Raw genomic sequence first — 22,153 nt, forward strand, 5'->3', positions numbered from 1 at the left:
TTCAGACGTTTGGACTATTTGGAGTTAACTTGGAACAAAATTACAAATTGAGTGCCTGTTTGGTTGCAAAACAAGCTATTTGGCCAAATTGGTCACTGTGATTACAAATGAGAACAAAATGGTTGTTTCTGATGAAAAGGAGCAATTTAGGAAACTCGCAACAAGGAACTCGGCAGCAGGTATTAAAAGTAACAATTTTTATTCTTCTCAAAGTATGTACACGTAAGCAAAGAGCCATACAAACGCAGGCACCCCGTTAACAAGCTTTCAACACGCAGGAAGAGAGAAACAGGCGCAAAAAAAAAACAAAGGGCTGTAAAAACTTGCAAAAAGTTGTCCGAGCCTCCTCGCCCACCCGCTTCCCATCATGCACTGCCAACTTATGTACACAAACATCCTCCACGCTCCTCCATAAAGCTCTTGTAAACGTTTGGCTGTGCTCATGTGTGTGTGTGTGTGTGTGTGTGTGTGTGTGTGCGTGTGCGTGTGCGTGTGTGTGTGTGTGTGTGTGTGTGTGTGTGCTGATGAAACGTCGCAACCGAGAGGAAGCATGTTCAAGTGCTCTGGCAATAGGTGAACCCAAAACAGCAGGGATCCAGATGACAAACGATACACAGACAGCAAACAAAAGAGGAGATGAAGGGGCAAACTGTAGAGGAGTGGAAATACTGACTGGAGGTCAACCGTGTGCGTGCGTGTGTCTGTGTGTGTGTGTGTGTGTGTGTGTGTGTGTGTGTGTGTGTGTGTGTGTCTAGCAGTGCTCCAGATAGTCGATGACTTTGGAGATGGACTTGTGTCCAGTGGTGCCGATGTCACACTGCAGAGAGAGACGGGAGTTAGAGACACAGCAGTCGGCTCAGAGCAGCATAATTACGCACGCCCCCGAACGGCCAACTTACTGTGAGGCTCATGAAGTTGAGGAACTTCCTGAGGAGCTCCGTCATGATGGAGAAATCCCCCTGAGGCAGGTTCTCTCTCACAGTAGTCACATTCATCTGAGGCACACACAGCACAAGCATTAGCATTAGCGCACGCAGTTTGCAGGTGGGCGTCACTCACGGGGCTTCCTTTGCAGAGGCAGCCGAGCAGCAGAGCCGTGTACGAGGCCACCATGGTGTCCTCCATGTGCTTGCCCGCGTGCTGCAGAGCTAAAAGCAAAAAGTCGGCGGTGAGAGACCGGCTGGCCGCTCAGAGCCAATTTCACCTTTGCTGAGGTCCAGCTCGCCGTCTTGCTCCTCCTCCTTCTTCTTGTCGTCCTTATCCTCCTCCTCCTCCCTGACGTCCTCGTTGGCCACCCACTGGATCTCGCCACCCGTTTCCCGCCACTCGCCGGTCTTGTCGGCTGGCTTGACCGGCTCCTTGATGAGGTCGTCCGTCTGCGCCTCAGCCAGGGCGGCAGCTCGCTCCCTTTGCACGAACAACTGGGGTGGAACGGAGACAGCGGCGGTTCAACAGGGCGGGCCGGCGCCGTCGCCTTTGACGCCGAGGCGTACCCGCACAAGCGCGACAACAGCGCTCAGTTGACCGTCACCGATGACGAGGTCCTGCTGGTACGGCGGGAGGAGCACGGTGGAGTCGCAGGGACCCTGACCCTCCTCCGTCTCCATTTCCGTCAAGCAGTAGCAGTTCCTGGCGCTGTACTCCACCAAGTTGATCAGTAGGCCCAGACCCTGGCCACACACACGCACACGCACGTGAGCTATGCTCCCGCGGCACGAGCGTAACCATCTCACCGGTGCTCACCAGAACACGCATGTCGAAGCGCTTCTCCTGAGGAAAGTACTGAGGAATTCTGAGGACGCAGTTGAGTGCCGTCACAATCAGGCCGTCCTGCTCACCCGTCTTGGTGCTGCCCCACTCTGCAAACACACATAAGGGCGGGCAGGCGTGCGCGTTTACGAGTGTCTGCATCTGCACTGCGTCCTTGCGTGCGTGCGTGGGCTGACCGTTGTCTTGTGTCAGGTTGAGCAGAACGACGATGGTGGCCCTCATGCAGTTCTCCACCGCTTTGGCCAGCAGCGGCCCACCGCCGGCGCTCTGTTCACCACCGAGCTCCCTGCTGTAGCGCTGGATCATGGCCTCGCAGTGGCGCAGCGCCCTGCGGGGGCGGGCACCGCCGCGTTAGCACGTCATTTGCACTTTCCCTTCTCCCCAATCATTTGACACGGTGGAGCATGTCGTCGACTCCGAGTCAGATCACGGCAAATCAATTTATATAAAAAAAAAAATGGGCCTGATCAGAATGAGAGGCATTTTTACGGATGCTGGGGTGGTTATGCAACATCAACATTCGAGGCAATATGAAATATGAAGACCATCGCTGGAAAGGCCAGAAAACTCAAGTATGTGTCACTCACTTGGCACAGGACACGATGAGTGTTGAGTCTTTGTAGGCGATCAAGTAGGTACTATTCTCCACGTGGTGCACCGTCACCTAAACACACACACACACACACACGCGTGATGCACCGTGCTGTGTTGTGTCAACACGGCTGCCGCATGCGCTTACACTATCCAGCACGTGAAGACATCGCTCAGCTCCCCACAATGACGACACCAGCTTGTCCTCGTCGTCCTCCGCTTTCATGTTGTCCACACACTCCTTCACTGTGGTGCCACACGCATTTTATTAGTGTGGAACACACGCAAAGACAAACGTGGGTCAAACCTTTGTCCACCACGTGGTCCAGGCCACCCAGGAGTCGCAGCTCCTCTTTGAACCAGTCGCCCGCCCGCTTGGACGTCAACGAGAGCAGCGTCTCCATGGCCAGGTGACCCGTCTGCGGGAAGGAAGACCCGACAAGGTCACACGCGCGACAAAGCGACGAGCGTGTGCGTGAGTGCGAGCGAGCATGGCACCGTGATGTTCTGCAGGTCTAGGTGCTTGTTGTGCACCGTGTCGCAGAGCTTGCGGATCTTCTCCTTCATCTTGCAGATCTCCCTGGCGCTCAGCTGGGACGCAGAGTCGTCGCAGCCGCCGTGGTTCGGCTCCAGCTCCAACAGCCGGATCATCAGGTCCAGGGACGAGGGGTCCAGGTCCATGTTGAGTCGGTCGCGGCTGAGGATGTACATGAGGGAGGCGGTGCACATGGCCAGGTTCTGCGCGACGCAAGCCAAAGCGAGCGCTCGGTCAAAAAAATATAAACGCCACTGGAATGAAGGAGCTCAACTTTTCAAAGTCACGAGGGAGTTGGCCAGCGGGACTCACCTGGTGCTGGGGGGCGTCGCTGAGCGTCTTGAAGACCTGCGCCACCTTCCCTCCCGCCCTGAGGTGCATCCGGAAGCTGGGCATGGCGCAGCGCGTCGCCAGGCCGATCACACTGCATGCACGCGGGCGGACGGACGGCGTGAACCAAAAGGGAAAGCGCCACCAGTGCCAGCACCAGCGCCTTGGTAGCCTGGTCCTACCTGAGGCAGCGTGTGTACAGCGGTTGGCCGCTCTTCAGGCCAGCGGCCAGATACTCAAAGTCGTCGATGAACTCCTGGTTCTCGCCAAAATCCACCACGTCGTTGAAGTGCTTCACGTGCTGGACCACGGTGTACAGCTGAGTTGAGCCAAGAGCCAACACGTTAGTGTGGCTGTGCTGACGCACGCACGCACTGGCAGCAGTGTGCGCACCTCCTTGTGCTCCTTGCGACACTTGAGGGCAATGACGTTGTCCTGGTAGGGGTCAGTGGGGATGTGGACGCACTTGGTGACCTTGGGAGGAGGAGGCGGCGCCTTGAAGACCACGCCGTTGTCTGTGCGCGCTTCCGACACCTGGTGGGCAGATGCTCCTCCTGACGGCTGCGGCGACTGCGGAACGTCACGGTGAGATTGTCGGACCTGGCTGAAAGAAGCACTTGCAGGCGGCCAGCAGAGTGTCTTACGGGATTCGCCGGCGGGCGGCACATGAAGGACGGAATGGGCTCCTCTTGGCTCTCCAGCGTCCAGTGGCGTGCGTTGTACACTGCTTTGGTGGGAGACTACAACACACACACATTTGTTGGATAATTATTTTAGTCATGACGGCTCTGTCTCACCTTCTTCTGCGCACTGAAGATCCTCCGGCAGGTGTCGTGGTTCTTGTTGGCCGGCTTGCTGTGGGGGGGGCTTCCGGTGCCGGCGGCCACCGTCTCGCTATTGTCCCCGGAGACACTAAACACATCAGTGGTGGCGACGCCATCCGGCAAGCGACCGCTCCACTCTGGTTAAGTGCCGGGGGAAAAAAAAAAGAAAGGCAAAGATCAGCAGTGTCAAAGTGGCCTGGCGTTCTGAGCGTAGAACAAGTCAGAATGTTCAACTTGGAATCATCGATGGCGACGCCACACGCTTTGGAAAGGACCAGAGGGAATGCACCTGATCGAGAGGCGCTGCCCCGCCTCCGCTCTTTCCTCCGCTTGGTGGCACATCCGGCAAATGCAGGGAGGCTCCCGACGGGCTCGTCGTCCATGGCGACGGGCCGCATTTCCTCGGCGACCGCAGCCGTCTTCAGGCACATCCTGACTCGGGGCCCACAATTCTTGTCGCCGTCGTCTCTGTCGTTGCTCATGTCGTCGAAACCAAAATATCGGAGTTTGTACTTGGCCGAGCCGTCGTCATTGTCGCGGCTTTCCTGATGGGTGACGACTTCGCCGAAGTTATACAGGTCCGTGTTGGTTCCCTTCTTCGATGCGGACCGGTTCTGACTAAAGAGCAGAGAAACAAGTGCAGTCTAGCACAAGCGCATGCCCTCTTGGTCACAAAATGCCTTGGAGGACATTTTCCTGATTTGAAGAGCGCGGGCAAACTAGATTTAATCTGTGCGCCAATTGCTTCAAAAATGTCAGCTGTATACAACCAACTGCATTTTGGATTTTTTTCTAAACAAAAATAAAAACGTCGGTACCTGTTGCACGGTTGCTCGGCGGCCCTCTTTCGCTGCCACGTGGCACCTGGCCGCTCGGCGGCGCCGCTAAAGCTAGCTGCGCTGGTTGCGCTGGCAGGAGCGGCTTCGCCGGTCCATTCCTTCACGTCGCCTGCCTGATTGGTGACGTTGTGCATGGAGGTGGAGGTCTTCAGTGTGGCCGTCTGCGCCCAAGGCTTCCGGTCGCTGTCTGAGGCGTTCTGGTACCAGGCGTAGCTGTGCTGCTTCTCCCAAGACGGCGAGGAGCTTTCAGCTTTTTCTGCTGAAAAGACTAAATGAGGGCGAGGTATCTTTGGGATTTTGAAACAGGTGCGCCCCCCCCCCCCCCCCCCACAATGGTGCTAATTACCTTGGCCAGCATGGTTGCTGTCAAAGAAGGGAGCACGATGCTGCGGCCATGACGGCTCCAGCGTGGAGGCGCGCACTTCTTCACGGAAGCTGGACCGGTTTCTGGAGTCCGGCTTGAGCCCCACTGTATCCACCCGAGGGGCTTCCGCCTTGGCGGGCGACGACTTGCCGCCTCCACGAGAGGACACCGGCTTGGACTCGTCGTCACTATCAAAGCCAAAGGGGTCATCCGAGCCGTCCCCGCCGAGTCGGCCTCGCTTGTGAGCATCCGGGAACGAACAGCTCTTTGGCGCGCCGGCACGCTTGGAGCCCACTTTGGCCTTGAAGGTGGTGTCGCCCCATTTTGTGCTCAGGGTGCCCCTCTTGGTGGACAGCACTTCATCAAACTTGGACGTGCCCTGTCCCCCCTTGCGGCTGTAGGTTTTACCAAATCTCGATGTCATTGTTGCACCTGGCTCATATTTTCTAAGGAAGCAGAAAGATTGCAGGATTGGACAAAATGTCATTGTGGTTTGGGACAAATGCAAGCTCCACAAGGCCTCGAAACGATGGCCAATATTGTCGTCCTATAATTTGATCATCACTTGTTGCACTTCTGAACATTTACGAGCGAATTCTTGCTGCCAAGTTAGGAATCTACGTCTGGTGTGTCTTTTGAAGAGACAAAATGGTGTGGTATCATCTCAAATTCAAAAACATGAAGAAACTTCCAGATTGGTGATTCAAAACAAAGCTAGCATTAGCCTCATAACAAAAGCTAATAAGAGGCCGTTGGCACCATCTCGTGCTTGTTGTTGGGGCGAGTTAAATGTCAAGATGAGCGACGATTTAGTGGCTTTTAATGGGCAACTTGTATAATTCTTAGCAGCCCCTAAATCGTTAGCTTCAGCGTTAGCACTGATGCAAGCAAAAGGCTAACAATAAACGCCGTCGTTCCGGGCCGCAGCGCCAAAAACACACCAAACCGACCGGCACTTGAGTTTTGAAAAACCAATTCATCGATAGATATGTGTATAGAAATGCGAAAAGGGTGTTGTGGAGCTTACTTGGTGAGATAATGGGCCGATGGGAACAAACCAGCGGAGGCGTTAAACTGGCATCAGACCGGAGCAGAGGCCTGCTTGGCTGATCCGAAGCGCAGCATAAACAAGGCCAGCCACCGTCACCGGCAGCGGCCAACGTGCTCGAAGTCAAACGCCTAAACACAAGTTCCGAGGCGGCTCGCCATCATTCGGAAGCAGGAAGGCCTGGACAAATGTCCGCTCTGCAAATTAAATCACACGCAATTGTTTCCTCCGGCTTGGGCGACCAAAGCCTTCCATTCTGGAGCGACTTAGGTCAAGTTAAACAGTAAGACGAAGATTCCGTCAAAGCTGTCAAGACATTAAGGGAATGAAGCAAGCCAGTACGAACCAAAGCGTTTGTTATATTTAACCAGGTCGTTATCTATCATTACACATTCTTGAATGTTCATACCAGGAATGAAAACATGGCTCAATTCCACGCGGAAACAATACTGCGAAATGCCTTATTTTGTTTATTGTGAAAACTAAACCAGAAGTACTTGCATTCTCACCCTCAGCTTAATAGACACCAATGCGGCGTTTAAGTGCCTGAGCGACATTCGTAATTGTCATTTCCACATGACTGCACGCAAGTTACGAGGGTAGGAGCAGGTGGAAAGCAAATTTCGAGGAGCTTCGTCGCTTTCCCAAAGATGAGGAGTCTCTAAAGGATTCATCACGATCCAAATAAGTGCCGATTCATCGAAAAGTCCAAACACTTGCACCTTAAGACTTAAGGTGCAAGTGGTTGGACTTAACACCACCATGACTAGAGAAATTGATGAAGACACTGTGTGTGTGATTAAAAAAGCAATGAAAAATCCGGTAAAAATATGGAATCAATAAATTCAGTGAGCAACACTGACAATGAATTATCGCGAGCGCAACTGTGGGTCCAACTTCAGCGTCATATCTGGTTGCGCGTGTGCGCTCGCGCGTATTTGTGCGCGCGTGTTCGCACACAGATAGCAGCAAGTTAAACATTAATGAACCCTTGTAAAGCTAACACAGAGACAGTGAACCTTTGGAGTTTGATATGATGTGATCTCACTCTCTCGCTCTCTCACACACGCGCACGCACACGCACACACACACACACACAGAAAGGCGCGCGCACGCACGCACGCATGCATAGAGTGGTCAGAATGACACAGGTCTGAGTGGAGGGAGGTGATCTCTGAAATTGCTCAGGTAAGTTTTGGGTTTTTTTCCTTCCAAAAGAAAACATCATAAGATGCAAACATCAACTTTGTTACATATGGTGATTTAGAAATGGATCGAAACGCTTCATTTGGTTCCGTGAGAACAAATAGAGGCGGTGGAACGAATGTGTGCAGTGGCTCGGTGCTAACATGCTAAGTGTGCCCTATCATGAGGCCGATTCACATGTTACCCGATCATCATTACGATTATTCCAAAAAACTTTCAAAACTACTTTTGCTGCTGTGACGAGTGGAAACACATTACAGATAAGCAAATCATTGTTAAAAATAAGAAAACATTTCCCAGTACTCTGGGGAAAAAATCTCAATTATCAATCTCATTGTCATTATTGTAACTGTATAAACGATTTAAAGTTTTGCAAGTAATTTCAACCAGAAACGAGAGCATGAGTGACGCCTCTGCGGCAAACGCAACTGATTGGTCATCACGAGGTGACGTGACCTGTTTCTTCCCATGACTTGACACACACATGCACAAACACGCACGCACACACACGGCCATTTGACCTGCAGCCAGCTAACCTTTCTCCCCCCCGGTCTTCGTCCTGCAGTGAGCTCTGCTAATTTCCTTGATTTGTCAAGCTGTCAATCAAAGCCAATGGAAACCAATCAGAAGGCAGGGGGGGAGGGACTAGCGGGAGCGCAGAAGGAGGCGGGGCTAAGGGCACTGGTGCAGAGGACGGGGTACCGCCTCCAGCAGGTAAAGGGGTGTGTCCGTGTCCAACTAACGGCCATTGGCGCAAACGTGCTAAGGCGCTCCGGCATCCGACAGGAGAACGGCCAGCGGCGGTACGGCGGGCCCCCGCCCGGCTGGGAAGGGCCCCCCCCAGAAAGAGGAAGCGAAATCTTTGTGGGGAAACTCCCGCGAGATCTCTTTGAGGATGAGCTCGTGCCACTCTGCGAGAAGGTGACAACGTCGCCGTCCTGCGTGGGGCAAAGCATGGCATGCGTGGCACGCCCAGCTAACCATGGTTCTGGTGTTCTGGCACGAGTTCGGTCGGATCTTTGAGGTGAGGATGATGATGGACTTCAACGGCAACAACCGCGGCTACGCCTTCGTCACCTTTGGCAACAAACAGGAGGCGCGAGCGGCCACCAAGCAGCTCAACAACTACGAGATCAGGTGGGCGAGCGGGTGAGGGGGGGGCAACGCTCCAGGGCTCCCCGTCTGACTGGGCTCTCCGCCATCCGGCAGGAGCGGCCGCCTGCTGGGCGTGTGCGCCAGCGTGGACAACTGCCGACTGTTTGTGGGCGGCATCCCCAAGAGCAAAAAGCGGGAGGAGATCCTGGCCGAGATGCGCAAGGTGACCGAAGGAGCCGTGGACGTCATCGTCTATCCCAGCGCGGCAGACAAATCCAAAAACCGGGGCTTCGCCTTCGTAGAGTATGACAGCCACCGGGCGGCGGCCATGGCGCGTCGCAAACTTCTGCCAGGTGAACCATTGCGGGCGCTAGATGGCGGCGGCTCACCTGGCACCCGTCACGTCCCGTGTCCCGGCAGGCCGCATCCAGCTGTGGGGTCACGCCATTGCGGTGGACTGGGCCGAGCCTGAGGTGGAGGTGGATGAGGACGTCATGGCCGCCGTCAAGATCCTCTATGTCAGGAATCTCATGCTGCACACCAGTGAGGAGAACATCCACAAGGAGTTCAATGCCATCAAAGCAGGTGGGCACCAGCCGGCGGCAGTGCCCCCCAGGCAGCCCAGCGAGCCTGACTGGCGTGTGCTGTAGGTGCGGTGGAGCGAGTGAAGAAGATCCGAGACTACGCCTTTGTCCACTTCACGCACCGTGATGACGCCGTTAACGCTATGAAAGCCCTCAACGGGAAGGTCACATGCACGCAAACACACGCGCGCGCACGCATACGCGACAACGATGACACTCAGGCAGCCCTGCGTGCGCCGGCCCAGGTGTTGGACGGATCGGCGATGGAGGTGACGCTGGCCAAGCCGGTGGACAAGGACAGCTACGTGCGCTACACACGAGGGACGGGAGGTCGAGGAGGCCGAGGGGCTCCACCGCCACAGCACGACTACGCAGCCCTCGCCCTGGGCCAGGTGCTGCAACAGACAAACCACTGGTTGGGCCAAGGTGTTTGAAACTTTGGGCGAGTTGACTCTTTTGTGTCACGGTCAGGTGTACGACCCCACCGTGGCGTACCTGGGGGCGCCGGTGTTCTACGCACCGCACGCGTATGCCGCTGCCGCCCCAGCCCACTTCCGCTTCCCGGCCGCCAAAGGTCACGTAGCAGGTCGCGGCGTGATGAGGACACCGTCGGTTCGAGGTCAGAGGTCCCCTTTACTCCGCTTCACGTTTGCACTGTCAATCAAACGACGACTACTGGACGATTGGCACATATTTTGGATGGCAGCAAAACCCCATCCGTCATTCGGTCAGTTGCTAACGTGCACTAGCACGCCGGACGCAGAAAGCTTGCGGACCAGAAAAGATTCCGGCTAGGGTGCTGCAACGACGTCCAGTAGGCGTTTACAATCAACGGGAATGCTGGGGAGGCCGTCTTGTCTGTCTGTCCGTCTGTCTGTCCGTGTTTAAGTGTGAGATTGCGGCTGATTGGAACCGATGTGGTTGGTTTCTCCTGTAGAAGTTTACATGAGTGTGCCTGTAGGGGCTGCGGGGGTGCGCGGGCTGGGAGGGCGGGGCTACCTTACATACGCAGCGGGGAGCGCTGGCGGCTCGTGTCGCGAGGGCGCCGCCCCCAAGCGAGCTGACGACAAGCTGTACGACCTTCTGCCTGGCATGGAGTTGACGCCCATGACGCCGGCCGCCGTCGGCCTCAAAGCCGCCGCCCTCAAGCCGGCGCCGCAGGTGGGTGACGCTCATGCAGGCCCCGCTTCACACATGCGCCAAGCTGGTTCCGGAGTCATCTACCAACACACACAAACACAGAAGCACGAGCACACGTGCGGCACACAGTCACTCAGCGCCTGTGTGCAGGTTCTGGAAGAGCTGTGCGAGAAGAACAGCTGGGGGGCGCCGGTGTACCAGCTGCACTCAGCCATCGGACCTGACCAGCGCCAGCTCTTCCTCTACAAGGTCACCGTCCCGGCGTTGGCTACGCAGAATCCCAACATGTGAGCGCAGTCTCGCCTTTGAGGGCCAGCCCAATAAGACGGCCGCCTCTTGTTTTGGCCTTTGCAATTAGTTATCTGAGCACATTTAAACGAAGCTCCGCCCCTCACTTGAAGATAGGCAGCTTACTCGAGTGGCTCAACATGCGCGTCAACGTTGTCTCAAGCAGGCTCCCGTTCACGCCAAGCAAGCTGAGCGCCGCTGTGGACGAAGCCAAGGCGCACGCGGCTGAGCACACGCTGCACACGCTGGGGCTGGCCGCGGAGGGCCCCGACGCCGCCCTCACCACTGTGGCCTTCCCAGGTATGTGAAGGTCCGTAGGCCGCGCCAGCCGCAAGCGCCAGACCCGCCAGCCGCCGGGACTGAAGGCGCCTTCCCTGTCCGTTTCTTCCAGGTTACGCTTTGGCCGCTCAGGCGCCGGGGGGCGTGAAGCAGGACGGCGTCGCTGGGGTGGCCGCGTACGCCGCCTACGAGGCCTACCCCGCCTTCGCCGTGGCCGCGCGACACGGCGACGCCTACGGTGTGTTCTAAGAGCTGCCGGCTGCTTTTACTGAGAAGGCGCAGAACGGTCTCCACCTCGGACGCCGGCTGCCATTTTCCCTACTTTTGGTCTTAATCCACATGCACGCACGGGACGTTTACATTTTGCTTCCACGATGGGCTCGCTGCTCGCCTTCACCCTGACAGTATTAAAGCTTTATTTTGATAGCGCAGCACACAAGCCGGCTCCTGTGTTCCATCCGCAGATAAACATGGCTGACTTTGGGACAGACAGGTAGGGGCAACGAGGGGAGGGGCAGTGGGTGACTGACAGCCGACCAGCTCATTTTTGTCAGGTGACTGCTGACAAATGACCAATGGGGGTCCGAACGAGAGACTTTGGCATGTCGGAGAGTGTCATTCATTTTTCATTCTCTAATGGCAACGACGACGGACAGCTGTCAGGCTGAGGTGTCGTCGGAACGGGCGGACGCCACGGCCTCAGCGAGTCCCAGTCGCTCCTCTGCCTCCCGGCGGAGTTGGTGCTTCTGGACCTGAAACGGGAAACAGCCGCTCGCTCAGGTGCCGACCGCAGCAGCTCGCTTCCCTCTGACGGGTCACGCCGTCATACCTTTCCGGTGACGGTGAGTGGAAAGCTGCTGACAAACATGACGTAACGAGGAATCTTGAAGTGAGAAATCTGCACAGACAAAAAGGTCCCAAAGGTCACTGGCGTACAGTCATGCACATCCGGTACGTCACTCGCGCTAATGCTAGCCGAGGCTAACGGCAGTGAATCTAACCTTCCCCTTGCAGAAAGCCTTGACGTCCTCTTGGCTCAACTCCTGCTCATCCTTCACTTCGATGCATGCGCAAATCTCCTCGCCCATGCGGGCGTCCGCCACGCCCACCACCTGCCACACATGCCAGGCGTGAGAATGTCGCAGAATTGAGGCGCCGGCGTGTGTGGAGCTGACCTGCACTTCTTTGACTTTGGGGTGTGTGTGCAAGAACTGCTCGATCTCGGCAGGGTAGACGTTTTCGCCTCCTCGGATGATGAGGTCCTTGATGCGGCCTTCGATACGACAGTAGCCGAACGCGTCCAAGCTGCCGATGTCCCTGAGGAGGCAGGCAGATGTGCACATCAAGTAAGACGCACGGCGCCCATCCCGCTGGCGCGCCAACTCACCCGGTCTTGTACCAGCCGTCTTCGCCGATGCACTCGCGGGTCTTCTCCGGGTCGTTCCAGTAGCCCAACATGACACAGTAGCCTCGGATCAGGATCTCACCGGAAGATCCCAACGGAAGCAGCTGCCCGTTGGAGGGGTTGACGATTTTGGCCTGCGGACACGCCCGCCACCTTTCACTTCACACGCTGCATTCTGGCGTGCTATTGGCCATCAAATGTCCCGGAGTGGATGGAATGGAAGAACGCACCTCCGTATGGTCTATGATGTAACCGACCGTGTTGGACTTCCTGTCCATGTTGTCCAATGGCGAGCCACAAAAGGTGACGGGACTGTTTTCCGTGGTGCCGTATCCGATCTGTCAATCACGGGTCACGGGTTAGCGGGGAGGGCCTTCAGCGGCAACATCAGACAGGCGGCGGCATTCCTGACAAGGTGGCAAAAGCCTCGAGCGAGTGGCACATTCCTTACGCAAGCGCTCCCTTGGCCCAAGGAATGTTTGGAACACGCGCGGGCGATTATGGCTCAAAGGCTCAGCCGCCAGTGGGCAGGCAAACTTCCTCCTCTCGCGGGCGGACAACTTAGTTTTTTTAATTTTTTCCCCTCCCGGTCAATGGGGCGAGTGTTCTGGCGAGTGGGGACAGCCCCCGGGGGAGGAGGTGGCCGCCCACACGCCTTTTGCCGGCGCCCCAAAGTCGGGCGGCTCAGTATGAGGACGAGATGCGGCGCGTGAGCTGCCTGCTGCTGCTGCTGTTGGCGAGCGTCCCGACGGCCGGGGCTGCGCCCGGCCAGTGCCCGAGCCCGTGCCACTGCCACGGCGACCTGCAGCACGTCATCTGCGAGGGCGCGGGCCTCAAGAAGATCCCACGCGTGTCGGCGTCCACACGGCTGCTCAACTTGCAGAGGAACCCGCTGGGCGGCGTTCCGGCCGCCGCCTTCGCCGACAGCGGCGGCCTGGTATCGCTGCACATGCAGCACTGCCAGCTGCGCCAGCTGGCGGCCAACGCGTTCAAGGGCCTGAGCCAGCTGGTGTACCTGTACCTTTCACACAACCAGATAGCCAACATCCAGCCCGATGCCTTCCGAGACCTGAGCCAGCTCACCTACCTGCACCTGGACCACAACCGCATCGGGGAGCTGGCCAAAGGCCTCTTCTCGCCTCTCGTCAACCTGTTTGTGCTGCGCCTGGACGACAACAAGCTCCGCCAGCTCCGCCCCGGCACCTTCGCCGGCGCCAAGGACCTGCGCTGGCTGCACCTGAGCAGCAACCAGATGAGCACGCTCCATGCCGGATCCCTGGATGATGTGGAGAACCTGGCCGCGCTGCACCTAGAGCGCAACCAGCTGGCCGTCTACCCCGCTGCTGCCTTGAGCAAGCTGCGCGTGGTGGAGGAGCTGGCCTTAGGCGGGAACCCCATGAGGAGCATCCCCGAGCGCGCCTATAGCTCCTTCGGCCGCTACCTGGAGAGGCTCCAGCTGGACGGCATGGGCCTGGAGAAGGTCAGTGAGGGTCATGAGCCCAGCTCGCCCACTGTAGGCCCGCCCCTGCCTCTTTAGGGAGAGGACCTTGATGGAAACAGGAGGTGGTCCGCCATCCAGAATTGCACATGTGGCGCCTGACTGGCTTTGTAAACAAAACACTCTGTTTACATGATAACAATCGTTAGCTGTAGTACAGAGAGAAGTGGAATTGTAGAACATCATTTTAGCTTTCTATGTGTACATTTGAAAAAATAGAGCGAGTGAAGGAGGGAGGGAGGGAGCGAGCGTGGAAAAAGCTCAAGCGGTTATGCAACCATTGCGAGTTTGGCGAAGTGAGTAAACAGAGTGTGTTTGTATGTGTCACCGATGCATAGACGCCTCTTTGCGCGCCTCCCAAACAGCTCATCTGCGGGAGGCGGAGCGGGGCGGGACTGGGTAGGTCCTTGTGTGTTTTTGTTGCTTGGGCTTGTCCCAAGTGGAAATTTCCAAGTGTCGCACCTGCGCGTAGCTTTTCGCTTCTGTCTGTCTGTGCGCGCCGATATTGACACAGAATGAGAGGAGCCTTTCAGGCCGTCGGCGAGCTTCCCACGCTCGCCGATACCCGCAAGGTTCCCCTGCGCACTCGCTTGAGCAGAAAACGCTCGTTTCAGATGTCGGAGGAGGCGTTCGCCGGCGTGACGGCGCTGACCCAGCTGGACGTCAGCAACAACAAGCTGCGCTGGCTCCCCCGCACGCTGGACTTGTCTCGGGTGTCCAACTTGACCGTGGCCAACAACCCTTGGAGCTGCACCTGCCAGCTGGCGCCGCTGCGCAGGTAGCATGACCCTTGTCGGCCCACCACAAGTTCACTGGCGCTGGCCACCGCTCTGAGTTTCTTAAGCAAGCCCTCGTTGCTCTTAAACTATCTAGGTGGATGGACGCAAACAGTCGCAAGGCAGCGGACGCCGTGTGCGCCTCGCCGCCGGCGCAGAGAGGCAAACGGGTGCGAGACAGCGCCGCCTTCGCCGCCTGCCGGCTCAAGCCCAAAAGAAACAAGGTGGCCGCACGCCACTGAGTGGCAGGAAAGGGGGGGGGGGGGGCAATTTGCATTGATTGGCCTTCCCCTTTTTGGAGGTTTCAGACCAAACCGCTGACGATTCCCCATTAATGTCCCGTTTGCAGCGACAGGAATGAAAATAAATGTTTTCCAATTGGAAGAAAAAAATAATGGACTTATTCAAGGGAAACGACGTAATTGGCAAGCGTCGCCTGTAGAGCGGCTGCAAAGTGGCCCACTTTGGCTTAGCCGGAGCACGACTTGACTGGGCCAAACTGAACTGGACACGACTTGGCTGATTTTTGCCACGGTAGGGTGATGCTCCAGACTGGAACTGGCACACGTGCACGGCTTCCACTGACAGCACGTGACTTCCTCCCTTCTGCCGGCCTGTCGCCGACTTGCTGGCAGACAGATTTGTTTTTCCCGTTTGACATCGGCCCCACGACAACTGAACTTTTCTATGCGCTCCGGCCCAGGCGACAAACAACACAGGCTCTCCCAACGGATGCCCCCCCCCGGCTTGTTTACTAACGCTAATGCCTTCCCACACGTCCCGCCTGAGCTTCACGTTGGCACCAGCATCACATCGCTAATTCCGCTCAACGCCTCAATAAAAAACAAAAAAAATCACCACCTTTGCCCACTTTGCTTATTCCGCATGTCAAAAAACATTCCTTTGACAAACTAGCTGCAATTTGTCTTCCTCTAGCGGATATATGACAAATTGCACACAATTTGAAAAAGGTGCCGCCTCACTCACCGTGACTTCCTTGATGCCCATGATGGAGATTATGCGTTTGACTAGCTCGGGAGGGCACGGCGAGCCTGCGATGATGCCTGCAACGACAAGGCAACCACAACACCACCAACATTTGAAAAGGGCGCTGCACAGATGGGGGAGAAAAAAAAATTCCGCTGTCCGCTCACCTCCAACCACAGACGATAGGTCGTACTTGTGCACGTCGGTCTGACTGGTCATGTCCACGTACATGGTGGGCGTCCCGTACACAAAGGTGCACCTGCAAGACACATTGAGAAATGATTTTCTCAGTCCTCCGAGGAGAAAAAAACATCTCGGAGCCATGTTGGCGCTTTGTCTTACTTCTCCTTCTGCATGGCGTCCAGGTTGTCTTTGCTGCTGTACCAGGGCGAAGGGAAAACCAGCGAGATGCCGTGGACGGCCATGCAGACCCCGCCGCCCACCGAGCCGAAGCAGTGGTAGAGCGGCACGGGCAGGCACACTCGCGTGGAGGGCTGCGGCCGACAGACGGCGGCGAGGTCAATCCCGCGCTGCCGAGCGGGCGGCGGCCGAGCGAGCGGCCTCTCACCTGCCAGTCGAAGCCAACGCGCTTGCCCACAAAGAAAGCGTTGTTGACCACGTTGTGATGCGTCAGCGTGGCGCCTTTGGGTTGCCCCGTCGTTCCCTGCGGGCAACGCATGCCGTTGTCGCACATTTTCCACAGCAGCAGGTGGGCGGTGGCGCACGTATGCGCCTTACCGAGGTGAACTGGATGTTAATGGGGTCATCGCAGGACAGTCGGAGCTCGTGCAGCTGACGCAGGGAGCGCCCATCGCCCGCCTGCAGCACCTGGTCTAGGCTGAAGGCTCCGGGATGGCGGCCGCCATCCAGCACAATCACGCAGCGCAGGTCGGGCAGCCTGCCGAGAAGGCGAGCGGAGTCACACGTTGCCATCGCTCGACCCGAGCCGTCGCTCATACCGGCTGCTGCGGATGTCTCCGGCGGGGCACGTGGCCATCTCTGGGCAGATGAGCCGCAACATTTCACAGTACTTTTGGGTCTTGAAGGCCTCCGGGCACACCACCGCCTTGCAGCCCACCTGCACGCACGCACGCACATATATGCACCCAAATCAGTCGGCTTGCAGAAAGCTTGTGCTGAAAAGAAGCACCGTGCACGCACAGACTGTGTCTTTCTTGTCGGTTGTGGCGCACCTTCCTGAGGGCAAACTCCGCCTCCTCCAGCTGATAGGCCGGGTTAACGGACACCTGCGGCGTGTGCCAAGGGACAAAGGTTGAGCGAGACGACATGAAGGAGGCCTCCGTATCGCACCCACCATGATGATGCCCGCCTTGGCCGTGGCGAACTGCATCAGCAGCCACTCGTACGTATTGGGCCCCCAAATACCCAGGCGCTCACCCGGACGCAAGCCCACGGCCAGAAGGCCGGAGGCGGCCCGCTCCACCTGCAAGGGCAAAGCGGAGAACCGGCCCAAAAGTAGCTAGCTCACTTAGCTCACGTCATAAAGCTTCCAAAGCGGTGCATGCACTCACGTCCTCGTTGAAGTCGGCGAAGGTCTTGCGCACGCCGTCCTGCACAAAGACGACGGCCTCCCGGTCGGGCCAGGTTTCGGCCGTCCGGACCAGCGCCTCGCCCACCGTGGCATTGAGCAGCGAGAAGGACGACGTGCCGTGAGCGTAGCTACTCGTCAGCGTGGGAATCACCGGCGGAGCGTCCACGTGGATGCCGCTGCAACCGCAACAGCCGCATGCGCTACGTCACGTTTACTCTCCAAAATATTAGCTATGAAGTAGAAAAACAAAGCTCAATCACATGGTTTCCTCTAAGACCAGACTATCCCGCCCGTGGCCAAGACATGCCACTTTGTCGTCACACTAAATCAAGATGGAGAATCCTCACACAATATTTTATTCAACACTTGGGTTTATGAAAATTTGCTTTTGTTTATACACAATTTTGAGGGTAACTTTTGGTGAATTAGTGGCGTAGTAAACAAATAAATTCCATCAAATGAGATTATTTATTCAAATAGGAAATCTACAACAGATTTTTCTGTGTGTGTGGTCCCGCGTCCACCCCATTTCCAAAATCCCATTTGCGCCCCTGGACAAAGACGGTCGTCGGTCCTCCGCAGAGTCCCAAAGAAAGATTTGGGAATGCGGGTGTGGAGTTGCAGGAAGGAAACATGCCAACTGCACACGTACCAGCTATGACGCTCGGGACATTTTGTCCTCGGTTTCGTGTCTTACTTTAGCGTAAAAACTTACCGACTGGTGGAGGCAAGCGGCCATGAGCGTGCACGTTTCCCCGTGCAGCAAGCGACGGCATTCCCGAGCAAAACTCTCCGCGACACGATGTTTGCAATCATGTTAGCTGCCTGCAAAAAAGAAAAAGCACGAGAGCGCAAGAGCGGGCGAGCGAGTGCGGACAAAACAGAACCCTGAAGCAGCAGTTCCGGTGAAACCGGCCAGCAGGTGGTGCGAGTGGGCTGCTTTCGGTTAATTTAAATGTCTCGCAAACTTCTTGCACAAGCTTGGAAAGTGAAGGCAAAAATACCCCCTGCGGTCATCCTTGACAAAGGTCACAGCCCCTCTGCTGACCTTTGGGCTCTTGGTGTCTTCATGTTTGAACTTCTGACTCCTTTATGTGCCACTCATCTTTTGCAAGACGACAACAAAATATCAACAGGTGAAGGCCTTTTCAACAGAATTTTATTGGCGCAAAGGAGCAGCAAGTCACAAGCGGCTATCACTCGGAGTAGAAGCTGTCGATGACCCGAAAGACGCGGGACGTGCCCTGGTAGGGTGTGATGAGCGGTCGCAGGCCTTTCATGCTCTTGTAGTGGCCAAAGTGTTTGATCCTGTAGGAAGCGGCAGGGGCGTCGGCCGGGATGCGCCACTCCACCGTGGCGTTGCTCCGCCGCTCTGAGCCTTTCAGCCAGAAGAACCTGCGGACGGCGTCGGGTCAGCCTCTTCCCCGCCGACTCGTGCCTGCGTGCGCACGTACCTGGTCTCCCACGAGGCGTCGGTATGGACCAACGTCCATCTGTCTGCGCCAGCGTCTGCGTCATCCTGCATCTCCACCGCGACGAAGCTTCGATCCCTCTGATATGCGACGGGAGCGGGAATGAGCTCAAAGTCAGACGCAGAAACAGAAGCAGGCAGGCAAGGGAGGCACACCGAGCAGAAAGAACGAGAGCTTCCTCACCACGTCTCCTGAGTGTCGGGGATTTCCTGCCACAAAGGTGACGGACACCACGTCGCCCTTGAACCCAAAGCCCACCCACCATTAAGAGTAGCCTTGAGCCATGGCGTGCGTGCGTGTCTCCTACCCGTCTGTAGACAGGGAGGACCTCTTCCAGGACATCTCCAAAGCTGCTGTTGTCCGGTTTCCTGTCAAGTGTCGCTGCGGGTAGCAGGTTGAAAAGATTCTTCTGGAAGAACGGAGGAGGCGGACCCGGGGCAAGCGTGCCAACTCGGTCCTGCGTGATGCCATCACGACTTGGTCAGCCTGCTGCCGCCGTGGCAAAGGTGCTCTTCTGTGCTGGTCTTACCTGAGCGATGGCGCATGCCAAGTGGCTGAATTTCAGGATGTAGGCGCTGAGTGTGTGCGGGCCGTAGATGGTGGATGCGCCCTCGTACCTCTGAACCTAGACAAGGTGCCTCTATCATTGTTATCATCTGTCGTGCGTGCATGTGTGTATACCTGGTACTCCTCGTAGGTGCTGATGTAGTGCGTGTACACGTTGCTCAGACCGGCGATCACCACGTCTGCGTCTGAGAAGGCCTCGCCTCGCTGAAGCTCCTGACGCACACGTGCGTAGCAAACAGTGATACACAAACTGTGTGTGTGTGTGTGTGTGCGTGTGTGTACACTGACCTGCTTAACAGCTTCTCTGAGCCTTCTGCCCGCCATGGTGCTGTCACACACGTGCACACATCGTCATCATGGTCATGCATTGCATCACAATGTATGAGTGTGTGTGTGTGTGTGTGTGTTACGTCATCTCTCCAGGAACAGCGACAACTGCTAGAGATCCAACAGTGAAGATCTGCACATCAACAATTTCTGGGTGCCACGGCAACGGCCAGTTCATCTACACGCAGGCAGGCAGCTCGTTGAGCATTTGTTTTGCATTTGTGGGAAAGCGGGCAGAGGTGCGCTCACCTCTCCGGTGCTGAACAGGATGGGCTTGGGCCAGTGACATTCCTGCGTTTGGTTGGATGGCTCACCCAGCAGGGCGTCTCGGATGCCGTCCCAAAACGGGTCGCCCTCCACCGCACCTACGATGTGCAACAAGTAAACATGCAGTGTCCAAACATATGTCAAGGTCCATGTAGAACCTTGGGTGAAGTTGAGGTCTCCTCCTCCATCTGTGGTTCCTGCAGCAAAACTGTGACCCAGCGCTGGCTTGCACGTCTTCACCTGCACAATGCAGGAGCAAAATGAGACATAGTGCGAGCCAGCGTGTGTGCGCCAGGCGTGCGCGCTGACCGCGTGCGTAGCATTGATGTCGATCGTGACGTCTGTCATGTTGACCCACTGATGAGCCGAATGAACCGGGCCTGTCACTTGGTCCACCGCGCTGGCGTAAAGTTCCTGCGGACGCACACGCACAGGCTGCAACTAGATACTCAACATTATTGCACTCTCACGTCCGCACGACCAGACACCTTGGCCTTCGTGAAGATGTTATGGGCGATGATACTGGTGCTGTCAAACATGTCTTCCCCGGGTCCAAACGCTTGGCACTCCTTTGTCTGAAACGTACACATACTTCCTGTCGCCTGTGTGTGGGTGCGTGGATGCGTGCGCGTTTACCCCTCCGTCAGGACACGAGCTGTTCAAGTAGTCACAGGCCAGTCCGGAGTTGACGCAGTGAGGACCTTCAATGTTCGGACTCACGTCACCGAGGTTACTGGAGGAGAAAGCAGCCACAAAAGCTGCCTGAGAGACACACACATGCACACAGACAGGTTTAGGGCCCGACTCAGGAGATCAAAGTTGTTGAGTTGGCGTCAGTCACCTACCTGTCCGGGGAGCGCGGCAGGGTTCTTGTGCTTCTCCATCAGGTAGGCAGCATAGCCCATGTTGTCGCTGCTCACCAGACGATTGGTGGTCTTCATGCTGACCGCGTGCACCGCGAACCAGCTGCAGGGAAGCCGGAGTTAGAGCGGGCCCGCCCAGCCCGGCTCCCATATCGCTAAGTTTACCCAAGCGCGCCGATGCCATCCCCGTCCAGATCGGTAAACTTGAGAAGCACCATGTCTTTGTCCACGTTGTCGTCATACCTAAACGGAGGGGCGTGGGAGTCGGTGACGGCCGCCGGCCCGATGACTCGCCGGGCACGCTGACCTGTTTTGCTCCTCCTGCGGGTTGTTGCGGTAAGAATGAGGGCTTCGGTTGACACTGCTGGCATCCACGCGTCCTCGATTCTTGTAGATCCGTCCCGGCCGCAGCGTGCTGTGGGCTCGCTCGACACTCTGGAACAGAGCGTGAATGAATACGCTGACTTTGATCGCCGCAATGGTTCAAGTGCAGACGGACCTTGACGATGCCTTTGACGAGCGGCTGCACGGATGACTTGAGGTAACCTTTGCTGCTGATCATGAAAAGCGTGTACTGAAAGTACCCGGCCGGGCCCGAGTGCGTGTGCGTGCCGCTCAGCACCATGTTGTCCTGCCGATACTGGTTGCCGTATTTGGCTTGCAGGACCTTCAGGACCTGCTCATGGGATGGACGTGACATCATGCCGAGGAAGCCGCACCAGCTCGGCTGCATGCTTACCTCCAACCTGAGCCTCTGCGAGATCATTCCCACGTCCACCGTGACAAAGAGGACTCGGCGGCGACCGTCGTCGATGATGAAGGCGCGACTGAACAAACGGGTGTGAATTCCCGCAGCTGTCTGTTGAGGGTTGGCGTAGCCCATCTACACGCGCACAGACACACACACACACGCACGCGCATGAGCCATGCACGGCCTGAGGAACCTCGGCCAGTGTCGCCGACGTAGAGAGTCAATCGACCAGAGGAAGTTCAGCTGGGGGTCCGGTGCAATCGGCGCGTCCCACTCCGATCAGGTAAGACGGCTTCGGGTCCGGAGTCGGGCCAAGACCTGGCACACGCACACAAATGTTGACAGAAGGCCGCAGTGCCGTCGTCGGCACGTCGGCGCGTCCTCACAGGTGGTCGCGCTGCGTGTGGCCGTCATGATGATCAGAGTGACGCTGACGGTCGTCATGACCACAAAGAGGACGGTCAGCGTCACCTCCAGAGCGGAAAGTGTGAAACGCTTCCTGGCGGCCATCTTGTCTGCAAACTGGAACAGAAAAATAACACGGCTAGCTTTCGCTTGCAAGTCTCTACAAAAAGGACACACAAATTGTAAAAGCAAACAAGAGGAGACGACGACGACAGTCAAGAGGAGCGCAAGTCGCGCGTGAATGGAGGGAGGCTCGGTCAACGACGGACCTTTGGCGCCGTTATCGAACGCTTCTGAAGCAAAGTTCACACACGCGGGTGATAAAGCAAAGAGGCTTTGCGTTTACAAGCAAATTGCATCGTAAATATTTACCACATATTTGCTCTTCCT

At 56.7% G+C, this 22,153-nt stretch overlaps 5 protein-coding genes across 12 annotated transcripts; 2 read left to right on the top strand and 3 right to left on the bottom strand.

Moving 5' to 3' along the window:
* Positions 1–182: 182 nt before the first annotated feature.
* On the bottom strand, positions 183–6,429 carry LOC125991090 (wings apart-like protein homolog). The gene is made up of 20 exons (XM_049758630.2): positions 6,281–6,429; positions 5,236–5,699; positions 4,869–5,157; positions 4,340–4,668; positions 4,024–4,187; positions 3,871–3,966; positions 3,620–3,796; positions 3,409–3,545; positions 3,209–3,320; positions 2,860–3,099; positions 2,669–2,780; positions 2,510–2,607; positions 2,358–2,434; positions 1,947–2,098; positions 1,744–1,859; positions 1,494–1,670; positions 1,205–1,421; positions 1,060–1,148; positions 900–995; positions 183–817 (listed from the first exon to the last, which is right to left on the bottom strand). Exons 2-20 carry the CDS (start codon positions 5,675–5,677, stop codon positions 752–754), a joined length of 3,186 nt encoding a protein of 1,061 aa, XP_049614587.1. The 5' UTR covers positions 5,678–5,699; positions 6,281–6,429; the 3' UTR covers positions 183–751.
* acsf2 (acyl-CoA synthetase family member 2) lies at positions 6,281–18,018 on the bottom strand. Its single transcript, XM_049758671.2, has 17 exons — positions 17,827–18,018; positions 17,092–17,287; positions 16,875–17,003; positions 16,753–16,806; positions 16,519–16,637; positions 16,298–16,457; positions 16,128–16,223; positions 15,902–16,053; positions 15,727–15,818; positions 15,560–15,636; positions 12,529–12,636; positions 12,281–12,432; positions 12,069–12,210; positions 11,895–12,005; positions 11,723–11,791; positions 9,682–11,645; positions 6,281–9,581 (listed from the first exon to the last, which is right to left on the bottom strand). Exons 1-16 carry the CDS (start codon positions 17,925–17,927, stop codon positions 11,553–11,555), a joined length of 1,851 nt encoding a protein of 616 aa, XP_049614628.1. The 5' UTR covers positions 17,928–18,018; the 3' UTR covers positions 6,281–9,581; positions 9,682–11,552.
* On the top strand, positions 8,088–11,332 carry a1cf (apobec1 complementation factor). 8 transcript variants are annotated; one of them, XM_049758666.2, is made up of 12 exons: positions 8,088–8,221; positions 8,294–8,428; positions 8,514–8,644; positions 8,717–8,955; positions 9,023–9,187; positions 9,253–9,350; positions 9,432–9,578; positions 9,658–9,805; positions 10,124–10,347; positions 10,477–10,613; positions 10,778–10,914; positions 11,006–11,332. In XM_049758666.2, the coding sequence occupies exons 1-12, from the start codon at positions 8,120–8,122 to the stop codon at positions 11,140–11,142; spliced, it is 1,800 nt and encodes a 599-aa protein (XP_049614623.1). In that variant the 5' UTR covers positions 8,088–8,119; the 3' UTR covers positions 11,143–11,332. The 8 variants fall into 8 exon arrangements, with proteins under 8 accessions (XP_049614623.1, XP_049614624.1, XP_049614625.1 ...); XM_049758667.2 differs by having other exon boundaries at positions 10,781–10,914; XM_049758668.2 differs by having other exon boundaries at positions 10,148–10,347; positions 10,781–10,914.
* Positions 12,815–15,429, top strand: chad (chondroadherin). Its single transcript, XM_049758708.1, has 3 exons — positions 12,815–13,778; positions 14,411–14,574; positions 14,670–15,429. The coding sequence occupies exons 1-3, from the start codon at positions 12,999–13,001 to the stop codon at positions 14,812–14,814; spliced, it is 1,089 nt and encodes a 362-aa protein (XP_049614665.1). The 5' UTR covers positions 12,815–12,998; the 3' UTR covers positions 14,815–15,429.
* Positions 18,019–18,250: 232 nt separating the features above from the next.
* Positions 18,251–22,039, bottom strand: asah2 (N-acylsphingosine amidohydrolase 2). The gene is made up of 20 exons (XM_049758659.2): positions 21,745–22,039; positions 21,588–21,676; positions 21,347–21,490; positions 21,107–21,283; positions 20,915–21,042; positions 20,773–20,850; positions 20,590–20,710; positions 20,381–20,506; positions 20,233–20,319; positions 20,054–20,158; positions 19,903–19,984; positions 19,727–19,842; positions 19,561–19,655; positions 19,439–19,478; positions 19,265–19,363; positions 19,113–19,208; positions 18,891–19,040; positions 18,767–18,823; positions 18,566–18,663; positions 18,251–18,506 (listed from the first exon to the last, which is right to left on the bottom strand). Exons 1-20 carry the CDS (start codon positions 21,866–21,868, stop codon positions 18,308–18,310), a joined length of 2,211 nt encoding a protein of 736 aa, XP_049614616.1. The 5' UTR covers positions 21,869–22,039; the 3' UTR covers positions 18,251–18,307.
* Positions 22,040–22,153: the final 114 nt, after the last annotated feature.

Source organism: Syngnathus scovelli, chromosome 21 (genome assembly GCF_024217435.2).
Source record: "Syngnathus scovelli strain Florida chromosome 21, RoL_Ssco_1.2, whole genome shotgun sequence".
In the NCBI taxonomy this organism is placed as follows: Eukaryota; Metazoa; Chordata; class Actinopteri; order Syngnathiformes; family Syngnathidae; genus Syngnathus; species Syngnathus scovelli.

Bases quoted from the DNA above. Each gene is read 5' to 3' on its own strand.
- LOC125991090 (XM_049758630.2), bottom strand. From the start codon at position 5,677: ATGACATCGAGATTTGGTAAAACCTACAGCCGCAAGGGGGGACAGGGC. The intron at 3,321-3,408 runs GTAGGACCAGGC...GCGTGCATGCAG, and splicing joins CTGTACACACGCTGCCTCAG to TGTGATCGGCCTGGCGACGC. The intron at 1,860-1,946 runs GTCAGCCCACGC...GTGTGTTTGCAG, and splicing joins CAACCTGACACAAGACAACG to AGTGGGGCAGCACCAAGACG.
- a1cf (XM_049758662.2), top strand. From the start codon at position 8,120: ATGGAAACCAATCAGAAGGCAGGGGGGGAGGGACTAGCGGGAGCGCAG. The intron at 8,429-8,513 runs GTGACAACGTCG...TTCTGGCACGAG, and splicing joins TCGTGCCACTCTGCGAGAAG to TTCGGTCGGATCTTTGAGGT. The intron at 9,188-9,252 runs GTGGGCACCAGC...CGTGTGCTGTAG, and splicing joins GTTCAATGCCATCAAAGCAG to GTGCGGTGGAGCGAGTGAAG.
- chad (XM_049758708.1), top strand. From the start codon at position 12,999: ATGCGGCGCGTGAGCTGCCTGCTGCTGCTGCTGTTGGCGAGCGTCCCG. The intron at 13,779-14,410 runs GTCAGTGAGGGT...CGCTCGTTTCAG, and splicing joins ACGGCATGGGCCTGGAGAAG to ATGTCGGAGGAGGCGTTCGC. The intron at 14,575-14,669 runs GTAGCATGACCC...TAAACTATCTAG, and splicing joins CAGCTGGCGCCGCTGCGCAG to GTGGATGGACGCAAACAGTC.
- acsf2 (XM_049758671.2), bottom strand. From the start codon at position 17,927: ATGATTGCAAACATCGTGTCGCGGAGAGTTTTGCTCGGGAATGCCGTC. The intron at 16,224-16,297 runs GTAAGGCGCATA...CGTTGCCCGCAG, and splicing joins TTAACATCCAGTTCACCTCG to GGAACGACGGGGCAACCCAA. The intron at 12,637-15,559 runs GTGAGTGAGGCG...CGTGATTGACAG, and splicing joins TGGGCATCAAGGAAGTCACG to ATCGGATACGGCACCACGGA.
- asah2 (XM_049758659.2), bottom strand. From the start codon at position 21,868: ATGGCCGCCAGGAAGCGTTTCACACTTTCCGCTCTGGAGGTGACGCTG. The intron at 21,284-21,346 runs GTAAGCATGCAG...TCCCATGAGCAG, and splicing joins CGCAGAGGCTCAGGTTGGAG to GTCCTGAAGGTCCTGCAAGC. The intron at 19,985-20,053 runs GTCAGCGCGCAC...TGCATTGTGCAG, and splicing joins ACATCAATGCTACGCACGCG to GTGAAGACGTGCAAGCCAGC.